Below are 12,446 nucleotides of genomic sequence, written 5' to 3' on the forward strand. Positions count from 1 at the left end.
TCCCAGGGACTTCTCTCCTTACACCTGGGGTGGGCGAGAGGTGGGGAGCACTCAGTTTACCCTGACAGAGTCCCTCCTTCAGAAACACAGACCCCCCTTCCTGTCCCCAACCTTGTGCTGTGTCCCTGAGTGGGCGGAGTATGCAGCTGCCTGTGGGGAGATGAGTGTTGACAGTGGCCCACGGGGGACACAGGCCGGGGCCAGAGCCTGGGGGTGGTGTGGCATTTCTGGGAGTGGCTGTTCCCAAGGGTTGCATAATCAGATCCACTGGCTAAAGGACGCTTGGCTGGGGTGCGGGGTGTTTGTGTGTGCATATGTATGAGGTGTGTAAAGGCAACACTCTGTTTGGGAGCAGCTAAGGGTCAGCCACCTAGCAACTCGCAGATGATGGCCTGGAGCTACCCTTTCAGATCTTTGCAGCTCTCCCCCTCATGGAATCTGAGCTTGACTCTGTGTCAGTGACTGAGGCTTTCCGGAGCAAGGCTGCAGGACTTTGCCTTCCTCCCCGCCCCCAGCCAGGCCAGAAGTCACTTTGCAGACCCCTTTCCCTCCTGGCCTGCAGCTTCTCCACAGCAGGCCCCTCCCGCGCAGCTTTCTGCTTTCTGCACCTCCTCTGAGAGTCGAGCCTGTAGGGAAGATATGACCTTCTGCTCCTGACTCTGATAACCAACCTCAGCTTTAAAAAAGAAAAGAAATCTAATTTATGCACATGGCAAAAATCATTCTCCCTCCTACTCATCCCCCAGTCCCCAGGACAACCCTCCTCTCCCAACAATCATAGGAGACTATTTCCGGTGAAACCTTCCTGACAGAGACTGTTAATCTCTAAGCACATTGGTATACACACCACCCTCTTTGTTTTGTTTTAACTAAAATATTATTCACATTATACTGGGCTTGACTATTTTAAAACTTTTTTGGGCATTATTTTGGGCATTGTTTCATATTTATATCTAGAAAGCGTTCTTGTTCTTGTTTTTTAAGTTGCAGAGAGTTCTATTTTTGAGAATGTGTCTTAATTTGTTAATCAGTCCCATATCATTGTGTACATTATTTCTCATTTTTAGCTTTTATAAATAATGATGCAGTGACTATCCATGGAATAGTGAGTTTATCTATATGACACACTCCTAGAAGTGACAATGCGAAGCCAAAGGGTAAATTTATACAATAAATAAAGCCAAACCAACCTTCAAAGAAGTTATTCTAATTAAGTAACATATGGGAATGCTTGTTGCATTCCTATTTTTGCTAACAAAGCATATTCTCCAGTTTTTCATTCATTGTCTGGCAAATGAAAACATCTTATTATGCATGTGTTTCTTTAAAAAAATTTTTTTAATATAAAAAATGTCAAATGAATAAAAATAGATTAGTATAATGAACCTTATCAGCCCACAACTAGAGGCTGTTTCCCACCCACTTCCCTCTTTCCAGATTATCTTAAGGAAAATCTGAGACATTGGATCATTTCTTCCATATGCAACTCAGCTAATATACCTAAAACATAAGGGGTCTTTTAAAAAACATTATCCTGATACCCTTCATATCTAAAGGTAAACAGTAATTTGATGTTACCAACCAGTGTTCAAATGTCCCTGATCAGCTAATGTTTTATTTGTTTACTTTTAAAATTTGTTTATTTGAGTTAAAATCCAAATAAGGCAATCGGTTATATCTTTTTAAAACAAACTCTTTTTTTTTTTTAATTCATACATTTTCCCTCTTTTCCATTTCTTTTTTTTGCCTTTTTCTCGATTTTTAAGAATTCTTCATATATAAGTGAAGTTAGCTGTCACACGTGTTGCAGATATTTAGGCATTTCTGGATAAGGCAAAGTCACGGAACTTTCTGTTTTCTTGCCACAGTTCTTGCCTGTGATTGATCTGGAACATGACTGATCTCTCTTCTGGTCTTTGTATTTAATATACACGTCAGTAGCTATCTACAGGGCTAGATCTAGTCTCCCAGTTAGGCTGTCAGCTCCTTACCTTACCCCCGTGAGAAACCTCTGCTTCCTTCTGTGTGCTGGCAGGGCTTTCTCACAGAGGGTGTCAGAAAAGGGGCCATTAAATAGCTGAGACTGAGCCCCAGCTTTTAAACACACTGTGGATGCTGAAAATAGTGCATTGTGGAGACTTTCTGGAGATCCTCTTCTATTTCCTAGGAGAGTATGGGCATTGCAATTTGTGGAATTGAATTCAGTCCTAGCGCTGGCTGCCAGGACTTCATGAAGCTTCTCCTCAGGCCTGGATTGCCCAGTGACACTTCATTTGGTAGTAGCAATGGATCAGATTATTACTGGAAGCCATATGCTGTCTCATGGATGGAGTCAGGCTCAGCCAGGGTGTACAGAATCGCAGTCAAACTGCCCAGAATGCATCAGTCCTCAAGGTGCCTAGGTATTTGGGGTTTATCCTCCTTCTTCTGAATACATCAAAACAAGGCTAGGACCAAAAGATTGAGCTTTGAAGTCAAAATCCAGCTCTGCCTGTGTGTGTGTGTGTGTGTGTGTGTGTGTGTGTGTGTGCATGCACCTCCCTCTACCAAACACAGGGGGAGGGAGAAGATAGTCTGAACCCCACAAGGTCTGCCAAAGGACAATCTGTTTGAATCAGTCTGTTTGACTCTTTCTCCACTGGTAGGTGAAGTAGGAGGCAGCCGTGATAATGCTTCCAGTTCCCCAACTACGGGGCTGGCAGGACAGAGTCTGTAGAAAGAGACCCAGGGAGAGATCTCTGTAGAGCAGGGGATCCAGGTCACGATGATGCTGGTGATAATCATGATGACAACAGCCAACATTATTAAGTGTTCCCATGTGTTATGCTGTTACCATTAAGAGGGCAAAACTTGCTGTCCTGGAATCACAAAGACATGAACAGGAAACAAGACGAGAGAAGTGGTCACAGGGTAGGAAAATCAGTGGAACCAACCTGGAAGCAAGCAGAACCCTGTGTACTGCCCTCCGCTCCCACCCCAACTACAAAGGCCCCTCCGCACTCCCTACCTTTTGTTTGTAAAAAAGCTGAAGTCTCCCAGGCCTCGCTGAGTCACAAAAGAGCGGACTCAAGCAGCTAATGATTAGGACACTAGAGTCACAGACCCAGTGTCTGATGCACGCTCCTGAGTTGTTTTACAGATACTATAACTGCCACCAGAGGGAAAAGGCCAGCTGCATATTGACCAGACTGCAGCCATGCCATGAACTGCTCCATCTTGAGCAGTACTGAATTTATGGCTAGGGCAATTTCAAGAACTGGCCTCAAGAGAATGGGATTAACACTGTTGCTCATAATAATCTATAACTTTGTGGGTATTAGAATAATTGTAGCTTGCTCTGCCCATATGTGTAAGCAGGAAACTAAAATTGTCAGCAAAGAGATGGTACAGATCCATGTCAACATTTTCACTCTGAAAATACAGTGTCCTATGTCAGCATGAAGAATTTACAGAAGTCAGACAGACCCCTAATCCCATAGGAATGGAATATGGCACCCTGTGTCCACATGAAAGAGTTACAGAAGATGGATTTCCCCCCATAATTCCATAGAAATTGAATGATGTTTTGACAAGTGGGGATTTGTAAGCAACATTTGGCAAGAAAGAGCTCCCTGTAGGAGCGCCCTTTTATCTTGTCACCAAACTTAAACCAGGCACCTCCATGCTCTACTCACCTCTGGCCCAAGCACCACTTTCAGATCTTTTAATCACACAATCCTTTGCCTAACATGTTGGTTCTTTCTGTAGATCAAAGAACTAGAAATGAAGAGTAAGTAATTAACAGATGACCAGATCTCTTCCCTAGTTTCTTCTTTAGTAATCGGGCAATGTAACTAACTGTGTAAACAAGCTGTGAGCAAGGTAGCCTCCACAAGCCTACACAACAAGCCTGCGCACAGTGGGGGATGCGGATGACTCTGACTCCTTACCTCAAAGATCAACTGAGGTTACTTTCTTCTTCCCTTTTAAAAACTTGCATGGCTGAGCAGATTCTTTGGAGGTGGTTTTTGGGGGAACAGAGTCTACCATCTCCCCAGATTGCTGGCATTCTGATTAAAAGCAACTTTCTACCAACACTTGCCTCTCTCAAGTATTGATTTTTGAGCAACAAGCAGCTGAACCTGATTCAGTAACAAACCTAACCTTCATCCTTAGTGTCAGGGAGACACGCAAGAGAGGTGAGGATTGTGGTGCCCCAGTTAGAGGGAATTGCTTCAGCTGATTTTTGCCTTTTGGGCTTGGAGTTGACAGGTCATCAGATTTTTTTTTTTTTTTTCAGGAGAAGCTGGAAACCTAGAATTTTTTCTAATCAGTCTTATTAATGTATAATTTCCATACAATAAACTGTATATATACAACTAAATATGTACATCTTAAGTACACAGTTTAACAAATGTATATACACTAATAAGCACCGCCACAATCAAAATGTAGAACAATTCTCTAAGCCCAAAAGAGAGCTTAGAATTTTGATGTAAAATGCTGTGCAAGCCAAATAAAACTCTAGTTCTTTTTGGACTCTGCGCTCCCAGTTGAGGCCTCTCTGGCCAAGGTAGGAGAAAGGGCCTTCAATCTCTGGGCTTAGACCAGACCTGGGTCTGTGACAAGTGCCAGGAGGAATCTTAGGGGCCATAATCTAGATGGGGTTTAAACCCAACCAGTCTGGCTCAAGCGTCCTGTTCTATAAAGTCAAAGACTCAGAAGCACCAGGGGGACCCAACAAGGGTCAGGGCACCTAGAGATATTTGCACTCAGAAATACTGAGCAGTCTGGATGATTTCAGGAGCACAGCGCATGGTGTGGTCTGGTGTGGACCATTCAGTTAAGGAAGAACTGCTGAGAGCCTCTGTGTGTGGGCTCTGAGCATCCTACACGATCCACTCTATCTGTCTCAGACAGCATAAAATCACCAGAGCTAATCACCTTGTGTTGGGAGAACTCCTCAAGAAATTCTACAAATGAACTCCCTCAATCCTCCCACTGCTCTGTGATTAGATATTATTCTCCCCATTTCACAGATGAGAAAAGTGAAAGGCAGAGAAGTTAAGGATCTTGTCAAATGGTTAAACTGGGTTTAAATCCATCAAGTTTAGCTCAAGGGTCCTCTACTATAAAGAGATAACCATGGGATCCACCTACCTAGATCCCAGGCAGATATTCATTGACAGTGACACTCCCCCTACAAGCGTGGATTCAGTATCCAATCCAAGCCAACACTGGAATAGTCATAACCGACTAATCTAAATTGACTCAAATTTATTTTCCAAGCCTGATCTAGTATTTTGAGGTCTGGTCTACTTAGATAGGAGACTAGGTCTACACCTTACCTGCAATACAGTAACCCATTTGAACGGACTTGGTAACCTTGGGAAAACCTCAGTGTCCTTATCTCTAAAATAACAATAGTAATTCGTACCCTCTAGTATTACTGCGAGACTACATGAAATAACCTAAGTGTTTCTATTTCAAGACCAAGGTAGGTACTCAACAAAATGTTTGTGGCCTCAGTGACGACAGTGATAGGTTTTATGGTCATTCTTTTAGAACAAAGAGCAAGTGGAAGAGAAAGAAGCAAAACCAAAGCACACGCTGAGCACCAGAGGTGTACAAGCTGAGCTCAGGGGCCCGTGGGAAGGTGAGTAGGGCCCCATTTGCTTTATCCCACATGGACACCCAACAGTTTCAGGGTAAAAATATCACCACCATAACAAATGTGATTACTGAAAAACTGCTGAAATGTCTTCTTCCTCTTTTTTTGAAGTTTTTTTTTCGTGTTTATCCCACTCTATATTACTGTTTATTTCACTTTGCTTTAAATTTTTAAGGATTTTTTAAAGTTTAATTTTCTTTTATACTTTTTGCATAATATTTACATGCTTCCAAAGCTGAATTGATAAAACAAGCTATACTAAGTCTAGCTTCTATGCATGTTCCCTGCATCTCATTTTCTCCCCCACATTTGTAACCATTTAAAACAATTTTTGTCTTATCTTTCCTTTGAGGTCAAGTCTCTTCAGACCACATTATAAGTGGTTATACACATGTATGTCTGTGCTTACACACACGCAGCCTCCCTTTAGACAAACAGAAACACATCACACACTTCTCCACTTCGTTTTCTCCATCTGTATAACCTGAGATCACTCCATAGCCGCATATGGAGATAGTCCTTTCTTCCTTTTTATGCCTGAGTGGCCCTGGTTTAGTCAAATAGCTCCATCTTGCTGGTCACTCGGGTTATTTCCAGTCAGCCTAGAGTTATTAAACGTGGTCCACTGAATGGCCTGCTACATATTCTTTGGAAAGTTTCCTCCAAATGACAGAGTTATTCTGCTTATTTTCCTATAGAGAGCCAGAAGGCGGACCTGCCAGAGGGGACAGGATCTGACCTCCCTACCCAGACAGAGGCCCCACCAGAGCAGAGAGACGGAATTTCTGGCCCAACTCAGGTGCGCCCAGAGGTGGAAGTCCAAGCTCCTAGAGCATCCAGCAAGAACCCCGGGATTGGCCTGGAACTGTCTGTGGTGTCTGAAAGGGTCAGTGAGGCTCCCACTGGCCAGGAGGCTGCATTGAGTGCAGGACGAGGAACATCACCCAGTAGGCCTGACCCTCGGCCCTCGGTGGAGGGCATGAGGCTGACTCCAGCACCGCCAGCTCAGGCCAAGGCAGCTCACGGTGGTGGAGAAACACCTCCAAGGTAAGGCATGTGCCTCCAAGCTGGGAAAGGAGGGCGGGGAATTAACTGCAGCCCCTAGGCTAGAGCGTGGCCAAGGGGACAGCTGCTCCTGCAGAATGTACACTGTGCGCAGTGCTGGCTAGTCTCATAAGGAGGAGGATAAGAGAAGGCCAAGGCCCTGCTTTCGGGAGCTTAGAGCACTGGCTCTTACCTGGCACCCATAAGAGTTACTGGAAGGAATTTTTAAGATACAAATGAACAAAGATTCTGATTTATTCAGTCTGGAACGAGGTTCAAACATTGTTTGTTTGTTTTTAAAGCTTCCCAGGTGAGTCCCACGTGGAACAAGACTGAGAATTACCAGTTCTGACAGCAACAGTAATAGCTATAATGCCACCTAAAAGATGGGGTTCACAGAACACATCCCAGGTGACCGTCATTGGCTGAGCATTTCACAAATATCATCTCATTTTGTTCTCAAAACATCCCCAGGAGGTATCCTCAATTTATTGATGAGGATTCAGGGTCAGGTTGCCCAGGGTCACACAGCTAGGGGTTCAGAGTTGGAATCTGAATCCAGGTGTTTCTTAGTTTATTATTGAGGTACAGTTGATTTACTTACTATATTAGTTTCAGGTATACAGCATGTGGGACTTCCCCAGTGGCTCAGTGGTAAAGAACCCTCCTGCAATGCAGGAGCCGCAGGAGATGTGGGTTCAATCCCTGTGTCAGGAAGATTCCCTAGAAGAGGGCATGGCAACTTACTCCATTAATCTTACCTGGAGAATCCCATGGACAGAGGAGCCTAGCGGGCTACAGTTCATAGGGTTGCAAAGAGTCAGACATGACTGAGCGACTGAGCATACACTCATGCGTACAGCATAGTGATCAGATTTTTTATAATTTACACCCCATTAAAAGTTACTATAACATAATGGTTATAATTCCCTGTGTTATACAATATATCCTTGTGTTTTTCCAGTTTATACATAGTACTTTGTACCTCTTAACCCTCTACCACTAATGAGCACCTCCCCCCTCCCCCTCCTCACTGGTAACCAACCAGTAGTTTGTTCTCTGAGTCTGTTTTGCTATATATCTTAATTTGCATAATTTTTTTAGATTCCATATATAAGTTATATCATACAATAACTCTTTCTCTGTCTGATTTACTTTATTAAGCATAATGTTCTCTAGTTGATATACATTGCTACAAAAGGCAGAATTCCATTCTTTTTTATGGCAGAGTAGTATTCCATTGTACATATCTACCACATCTTCTTTATCCATTCATCTCTTGATGGACACTTGGGAGCTTCCATATCTTGGTTATTGTAAATAGTGCTGCTATGAACACTGGGGGCATATGTATCTTTTCAAATTGATGGTTTTGTTTTTTTCTGGATGTATATCCAAAATTGGAATGGGCTGTGTTATGTGGTAGTTCTATTTTCAGTCTTTTGAAGAACCTTGATACTGTTTTTCATAATCACCTCCCCATTTACATTCTCACCAACAGTGTATAAGTGTTCCTTTTCCTCCACATCCTTGCCGACATCTGTTATTTGTAGTTTTTTGATGATAGGTGATCTGACTGTGTGATGTGATAGCTTGTTGTTTTGATTTGTATTTCTCTAATAATTAGCATTGTTAAGCATCTTTTCATGTTCTTTTTGGTAATCTGTATGTCTCATTTGGAGAATTGTCTATCAAGGCCCTCTGCCCATTTTTTTCCTTGGGTTGTTTGTTTTTTTATATTAAGTCTATATAAACAAATAGGCTGTTTGTATATTTTGGATATTAACCCCTTGTTGGTCATATCATCTGCAAATATTTCCTCCCATTTGGTAATTTGTCTTCATTTTTTCAATGGTTTCCTTTGCTGTACAAAAGCTTTTAATTGGGCCCCGTTTGTTTGTTTGTTTGCTTTGCTTTTATTTCTTTTGACTTAAGATACAGATTTTTTTTTAAGTTACTATAATTTACATCAGACTATTCTGACTAACCATTCTTTCCCAGGAGTTTTATGTGTGGGGTCTTATATTTAGATCTTTAATACACTTTGAATTCATTTTTGTATACAATGTGAAAAAGTAGAACAGTCTGATTCTCTTGCATGTAGCAGTCCAGTTGTCCCAACAGTGTTTATTCCAGAGGCTGTCTTTTCCCCATTGTATGTTCTTCCCTCCTTTGTCATAGATTAATTGACCACGGGTGCATGGGTTTATTTCTGGACTCTATTCTGTGCCATTGATCTATGATTCTGTTTTTGTGCCAGTACTATGCTGTTTTGATTATTGTAGCTTTGTAATAGAGCCTGAAGACTGGGAGGGTTATTCCTCCAGCTTTGTTCTTTTTACGCAAGATTGTTTTGGTAACTCAAGGTCTTCTGTGGCTCCATATGAGTTTTAGGATTATTTGTTCTCATTCTGTAAAAAATGTCATGGATATTTCAATAGAGACTGCATTAATTCTGTAGATTGCTTTGGGTAGTATGCCTATTTTAACAATATTAATTCTTCCAATCCCAAAGTGGGATATCCTTCCTTTACATCATCTTCAGTTTCCTTCATCAGTGTTTTATAGTTTTCAGAATAAATGTGTTTTATCTCCTTGGTTAAGTTCTTCCTAGGTATTTTTAAAATGTGATTTTAAAAGGGATTGATTTTTTTACTTTCTCTTTCTGATAGTCCACCATTAGCATATAGAAAATTAACAGATTTCTGTATATTAATCTTGTATCTTGCAACTGTATTGAATTCATTTATTGATTTGTATAGGTGTTGGGTAGAAACTTTAAAGTTTTGTATTTAAAGTATCATGTCATTTGCAAAAAGTGACAGTTTTCTTGTTGAATAGTGACATTCTTTTCTTTCATTTTGGATGCCTTCTATTTCCTTTTCTTGTCTGATAGCTGTGTTTAGGAGTTCCAATACTATGTTAAATACAAATGGAAAGAGTGAGATCCTTGTCTTGTTCCTGAATTTAGAGGAAAGGCTTTTAGCTTTTCACCACTGAGTGTGATATTAGCTATGAGACTGTCATAGTGGCCTTTATTATGTTGAGATGTGTTCTCTCTGTACCCACTCTGATGATAGTTTTTATCATGAATATATGAATGGATGTTGAATTTTGTCAAATGCTTTTTAGGCATCTATTGAAATGATCATGTGATTTTTATCCTTCCCTTTGTCATAATGATGTATCACATTGATTGGCAAATATTGAACCATCCTTGGATCCTTTGAATAAATCCCACTTGATCATGGTGTATTGTTTTTTTTTTTTACATATTGTTGAATTTAGCTTGCTAGTATTTTGTTGAGGATGTTTACATCTATATTCATTCAAAGATACTACCCTATAACTTGCTTTTATGGAGTATCTTTTTCTGGTTTTGATGTCATTGTAATGGTGGCCTCATAGGATACATTTGGGAGTGTTCCATCCTCTTCAAGTTATTGGACTAATTTGAGAAGGATAAGCCCTAGCTCTTTTTTTATAGAATACAAAAGAGAATTACCCTGTGAAGCTGTCCAACCCTGGACTTTTGTTTGCTGGGTTTTTAAAAAATTACAAATTTAATTTTACTGCTAGGGGTCAGTTTGTTTAGATTGGCTGTTTGCTCTTGATTCAGTCTTGGCAGGCTGTATGTTTGTGGAAATTTGTTGATGTGTTCTGAGTTATCAAATTTGTTCATATATTCTCTTCTGATTTTTTTGTAGTTCTGTGCTATGTGTTATTTCTCCTCTTTCATTTCTTTTGTTTGTTTTTAATTAAAGTATAGTTGATTTACAATGTGTTATCTTCTGCTCTATAGCAAAATGAGTCAAGTATATATATGTATATATGTATTCTTTTTTAAAATGTTCTTTTCCATTGTAGTTTATCATAGGATAGTGAATATAGTTCTCTGTGCAATACAGTAGAAACTTGTCCTCTTGCATTTCTTGTGTATTTGAACCTCTCTCCTTTCTTCTTGATGGGAGTGGTTAAAGGTTTATCATTTTGTTTGTCTTTTCAAAAAGCCGGGTCTTTGTTTCATCAATCTTTTCTATTGTGTTTTGATCTCTATTTTACTTATTTCCTCTCTAATTTTTATTTTGCCTTTCCTACTGCTGACTTTGGGCTTTACTTATTCTTATCTTCTAATTCCTTTAGGTGGTAGATTAGGTTGCTTGAGATTTTTCTTGTTTATCGAGGAAGATCTGTATCACTATCGCGTTCCTTCTTAGAACTGCTTTGACTGAACTCCATAGGTTTGGGGGTTTCCCAGGTGGTGCTAGTGGTAAAGAACTTGCTTGCCAATGCAGAAGATGTAAGAGACACAGTTTGATCCCTGGGTCAGGAAGACACCCTGGAGGAGGGCATGTCAAGTATTCTTGACTCCAGTATTCTTGCCTGGAGAATCCCACGGCCAGAGGAGTCTGGCAGGCTATAGTCCATAGGGTTGCACAGAGTCAGACATGACTGTAGCAACTTAGCATGCATGCATCCATAGGTTTTGGAGCATTGTGTTTCCATTTACATTGTCTCAAGGTATTTTCTGATTTCCTCTTTGATTTCATCATTGACGCATTGGTCTTTCTAGTAGCATGCTGTTTAGTCTCCACTTGTTTGCTCTATTCCCATTTTTCTTTCTGCAATTGGTTTCCAACTTCATACCACTGTGGCTGGAAGAGAGGCTTAACATAAGAATACACATTCTTTTCAAGTGCACGTGGAACGTTCTCCAGGCTAGATCACATGCTAGGCCATAACACAAGTCTCAAAAAATTTAAGAGGATGGACATAGGTTTCTGGACTCCAATATCTGTGCCCCTAATCACTGCACCATCCTGTTTCTTGTCAGCATTTGTTAAGTCCTAAACACTATGGTAGGGAAAGAATAATGGGTCTTCAGAGGTGGGAGGTTGGTATAGGCTGAATGAAGCCAAGGGAGTTTCAAAAGGATTATGCTTGGAGTCCTAGAGATGAGGTTGTGTCCTAACCCTCAGGACCCAGCCTCAGGACCTGCCCTCAGCCAACATGGTGCAAGAGAATAACGAGTTAGAACCTGATAATTGTCAGATCTCTGTGTTATCCAGCAGTGTTCTCCAAGGGCAGTGCACTAAAGGGCACTCTGCTTCCTGGGCTTCTCTCTAAAGGGCCTGGTACCCTTCTACACCTGTCCTCAGTTGTCCTGACCTGTAACCAAGCCCCTCGAGGCCTGCTGTAGGGAGGGGAGCTGGTGTCTGTGTATGCTGTGGTGACTGGCAGGGAAGCCCAGATACTTTGTCTGCCTTTGTTCTGCAAGGAAATGTGAGTCCCCAGGAGACCTAACCATCTGGAGGGAGGGCTTCCTGGCAAGCATCCCTGGATCCTTGCCAGGGCTCTAAATGTAGAATCTAGGGTGGGGATGAACTTTCCATGAACTTGTTAGGGGCCCTGAAAAGATTCTGGGTGAGAGCAAAAGGTCTCTATGTAAGTTTCAACCTTGAGCTGAATTTCAGACACATCAAACTGGGCTTAGGAACTGGGGAGAACTAGCTACCCTCCCTCATCTAGCACATGGGTATATCTTGAGGAAAATGTTGTCTCTAAATGACAGCGGCCACCAGACTACCTGTATATTCTTCCAGACACTGGCTTCCTGCAGTTTCCCATGTTCCTTGATCAAGGCAATGCCTGAGCTGGGCTTAGATGCCACCTTTCCCATCCTGCCCTATCATCACCAACCTGTAATTGTTCTTGAGGGGTGTCAGGGGAATTTTGCTACATCCTACCCAAG

At 41.5% G+C, this 12,446-nt stretch overlaps 1 protein-coding gene across 1 annotated transcript in view; it reads left to right on the top strand.

Moving 5' to 3' along the window:
• Window positions 1-12,446, top strand: part of MYLK3 (myosin light chain kinase 3) — a 57,742-nt gene that overhangs the window by 12,520 nt on the left and 32,776 nt on the right. Inside the window, exons 3-4 of the mRNA XM_010843908.1 lie at window positions 5,545-5,635; window positions 6,349-6,697. Of these exons, the coding sequence (XP_010842210.1) occupies window positions 5,545-5,635; window positions 6,349-6,697 (440 nt within the window). The remainder of the gene's footprint in view (window positions 1-5,544; window positions 5,636-6,348; window positions 6,698-12,446) is intronic.

Source organism: Bison bison, unplaced genomic scaffold (genome assembly GCF_000754665.1).
Source record: "Bison bison bison isolate TAMUID 2011002044 unplaced genomic scaffold, Bison_UMD1.0 scf7180017864192, whole genome shotgun sequence".
NCBI lineage: Eukaryota > Metazoa > Chordata > Mammalia > Artiodactyla > Bovidae > Bison > Bison bison.